This window comes from Silene latifolia, chromosome 9, assembly GCF_048544455.1.
Source record: "Silene latifolia isolate original U9 population chromosome 9, ASM4854445v1, whole genome shotgun sequence".
In the NCBI taxonomy this organism is placed as follows: domain Eukaryota; kingdom Viridiplantae; phylum Streptophyta; class Magnoliopsida; order Caryophyllales; family Caryophyllaceae; genus Silene; species Silene latifolia.
The window spans coordinates 44,839,358-44,843,036 of NC_133534.1; the positions used below are offsets into that span (position 1 = coordinate 44,839,358).

The window sequence follows — 3,679 nt, forward strand, 5'->3', positions numbered from 1 at the left end:
ACTTACATTTTAAAACAATTTCTAACTTACAATTTATATTCTACTAGTATACTACTAATTTCTAACTTATATTTTTAACCAATTTACAACATTTTTGACCAATTTCCAACATTTTATTAATATATTAAATTTTATAACTAACATAACAATTTATAAACTATTAATATACTACTAATTTCTAACAAACATAACAATTTCTAACTTACATTTTTAACCAATTTACAACATTTTTAACCAATTTCTAATATTCTACTAAAATATTAACTTTAACAATATCAACAACAATAATACACACAACATCAACTATAACAACATAAACAATAACTACATCAACAACAATAATGGCTACTATCCTAGAGTCATTAGCATAATATAAGTAATAATTAGTAATTTAAAAAGATAATTAGTAAGAAAAGATTACCTAATTAACTAAAACTGAAAATGGTGGTGGTCGATTGCGGTGGCAGCGTGCGGCGGCAGGAAGGTGGCGGGAACATGTGCGGCGGCGGCGGTCTTGACAGGTGACGGTGGCTGATGGGGTGAACAATGGTGGTGGTCGATGTTTTGGGGTAAATAATTGGAGAAATTGATTTGGGGGGAAATGAGAAAGGTAAAGGGGTCGCGGCTTTGTTTTTTCAGAAAAAGGAAACTTGTGACGGAATAGCCGTCACAAATTCCGTCCCATTCCCGTGTTTTTTTGCTTTTTGTGACGTAATATCCGTCACAAGTTTCTCTTTATTCCGTCACATAAATACTTTTTAGATTCCCTCTGAGAGAAGTGACGTGTGTCAGCAAAAGTAAATTTGTGACGGAATAACCGTCACAAATCCGTCCCATTCCCATGTTTTTAATAGACTATTCCGTCACAAGTTTACTTTTTCTTTGTAACGGAATATCCGTCGCATAATAAGAGGGTCTTGTGACGGAATATCCGTTGCAAATCACTGTTTTTGTGACTGACTATCCGTCACAAGTTCCTCTTTTGTGACGGGTAATCCGTCATAGCCTTTGGCGCCCTTGTTTTTGTTAACCCGCCAAATTCATGCGACGGTATGTGACGGATAGTCCGTCACAAGTTCCAGTCCGTCACAAGCCGGTCACAAGTCCGTCACAAACCCGTGTTTTGTGACGGGATTTTCATCCGTTCCTACAGTATCTTCACTATGCCGTGTTATCCTTGTAGTGTCAAAACACTTCTGTTACCTGATGTTGTTACTTTGTTGTCTTAGTTTATAGTAGTAGTAAAATAAGTGCATTTGAGCAAATGAGTCAAATGTCATATGTATACGAACTTTTTTTACAGCTAAAAAAAAAAAACCTATGTATGTTATGCCTCATCTTTTTAAATTCCTTGTCACCTTAAAAAACTTTTTACATTTCTTAACACGAAAATCTTCTATTTATTTCATATATATTTATTTCATAGTTTAATGATTCGTTGATCAAAGAATGAGTGGTTATCATATTACAATGATCAAATGTAGTGACGCCACATAGAATTTGAGCAATAAAAGGAGCTCCCATGTAGATATGTTAAGGTCTAGTTTTTTCGGGCCTTTATTGGTTTATTTTGGGTTCATGCTAAAATTGAATCAAATACACGATACCATCAAATAAGAAAATTTTCATTTCATGTCATTTCTATTGTAATTAAACTCCAAAAAACAAATTGACAAATCCTAATTACTAACTCAAAAATTGCACAATTGAAAAAAGGGAGATAATATAAAATTACAACAAAACATACAAAAATAATACGTATCTCAAATCCTTTAGGATTTTGTATAAGTGCATTCCTTAGGAAGCCCTTCACTAAACCTCAAATTATCCTTACAATAGTCATAAGTCATATAATTATCTTGTACCCATTTCATCTTTTGCAACCTCTTGGAATCCAACTCCTCGGCCAACCAAGCATTTTCCGAGTTGGTCGAGCTAGGATCGGACCCACAAGACGATGACCCGGATGACCAAATACAAGCACAAGCTGTGAAATTCCTAAAAGAGGCTACAAATGGAGCCTTAGACCAATCCGTATGTACCCTTCCTCCTTGAGTTGCCCAATCATCCGCATTCCACAAGCTCGAAAGTATTTTCATCGGTTGATCTTTCGGAAATGGAACACCAAATTTTTCTAAATTCTTAAACTCTCTTATTGGAATTTCATCCACAAAGAATACAATTCTAGAGGGATTCCATAAAATTGAGTAACTATGGAAATTTTCGGTAGGATCAAACCATAAGTAAAACTGTTGCTCGCGACCGCCTTTCCCTTGGCTAAATATATTGGTGTGTATAGTGTAAGGTTGGCCACTCAAGTTACCCAAAAACTCGAAATCTATCTCGTCATGGGCGGATCCATTAGACGACATATACAGAGTTGTGACGGTACCAGCAGAGTTATCAGGAATGAGCTTTATGCGCATATCAATCCTACCGAATAAGTACTTATTTCTGGATTCGAATCCAGAGCCGGTGGTGTTATCTAACGAAAGCGTAAGAAGATCGCCATTTTCGTAGAATTTGCCTCTACCATATCCCCAACTAATTCTAAAGTCTTTGGCTAAGCCTTCTAGGTTTTCTAGGTCGGTTTCATTTTCCGGAGTTGGATTGATATATTCGTCTCTATGGGGATGTGAATAAGGAGAAGGTTGATCATAAGACGGAATTTCTTCCAATTCGTATCTTGAGGTCGGAAGAATAGAAGAAGGGAGAGCGGTTTTAATATGGTCTGAAGTAATTGATTTATCACTTAATGTGATTGAATTCTGTAATGTGATATATACACAAAGAATCACGGCTAAACCGATGAAAGTATGAAGAGAACATATTGATGGTAAGAAAGATGACGATGATGAAGAAGAAGAACGATGATACGAATACATGAGTAACAAACAATACCTGGTTTAATAGAAATTCTAATTTCAGGGGAGGAAAATAAAGCCTCCCTTAATGTTAGCAAGTTCAAGAGCTCTTTACAAATTCCGCGTTCACGAAACTCTGTCGGAACAGTCGTGTATTCAAGTTAATAACAACGGAAAATTGTATAAAGAAAAAATGTGTTAATTCAAAGATTTGGAGGCAAAGAGAACTGGGAGATGGGAAGTTTTAGATGGTAATTCAAAGCCCAAATGAGAAAGATATATATACTAACTATGAACGAAAAAATACACATAAAACAATATAAAATACAAATTATAGAGTAAGACGGCGTCCAACTTCATTTCCATAAGAAAATTATTCATTTAATACTAATAATGAGTTTTCTTTTTACATAATGAGACTGTCTCAGAATATAAGAACGTTGACTCAATAATTACGGGATATAAAATGGTAAGACAACAATGCATAGGAAATCTCCGACGTGATTGCATGTTATGAACATGATTGTTTACATAAAGACGTGCAGTCAGCTACGGAGTATACATTACCAATCGTGTATTATTTATGAAGCACTATTGTAACTAATAATTTGTTTCTTGAGTCAAACAAATAATATGAATATAAGACAAAATTAAATGACGTATGATTGTCAAATACTCCTACGATCAAGGATATTTTACTGAAATTTTGTTAGCCCAATCATTTGTCATTTATTTTTATTTAAGAGTGATAATTTTAATTAAAATTAAATAAATAACTAAATTTGAAGGAATTAATTTTATCATAGTTAAAAGTA

The 3,679-nt window shown here is 34.2% G+C and overlaps 1 protein-coding gene across 1 annotated transcript; it reads right to left on the bottom strand.

Moving 5' to 3' along the window:
- Positions 1-1,772: 1,772 nt before the first annotated feature.
- Positions 1,773-2,885, bottom strand: LOC141600960 (xyloglucan endotransglucosylase protein 7-like). The gene has a single exon (XM_074421217.1). The coding sequence runs from the start codon at positions 2,883-2,885 to the stop codon at positions 1,773-1,775; it is 1,113 nt and encodes a 370-aa protein (XP_074277318.1).
- Positions 2,886-3,679: the final 794 nt, after the last annotated feature.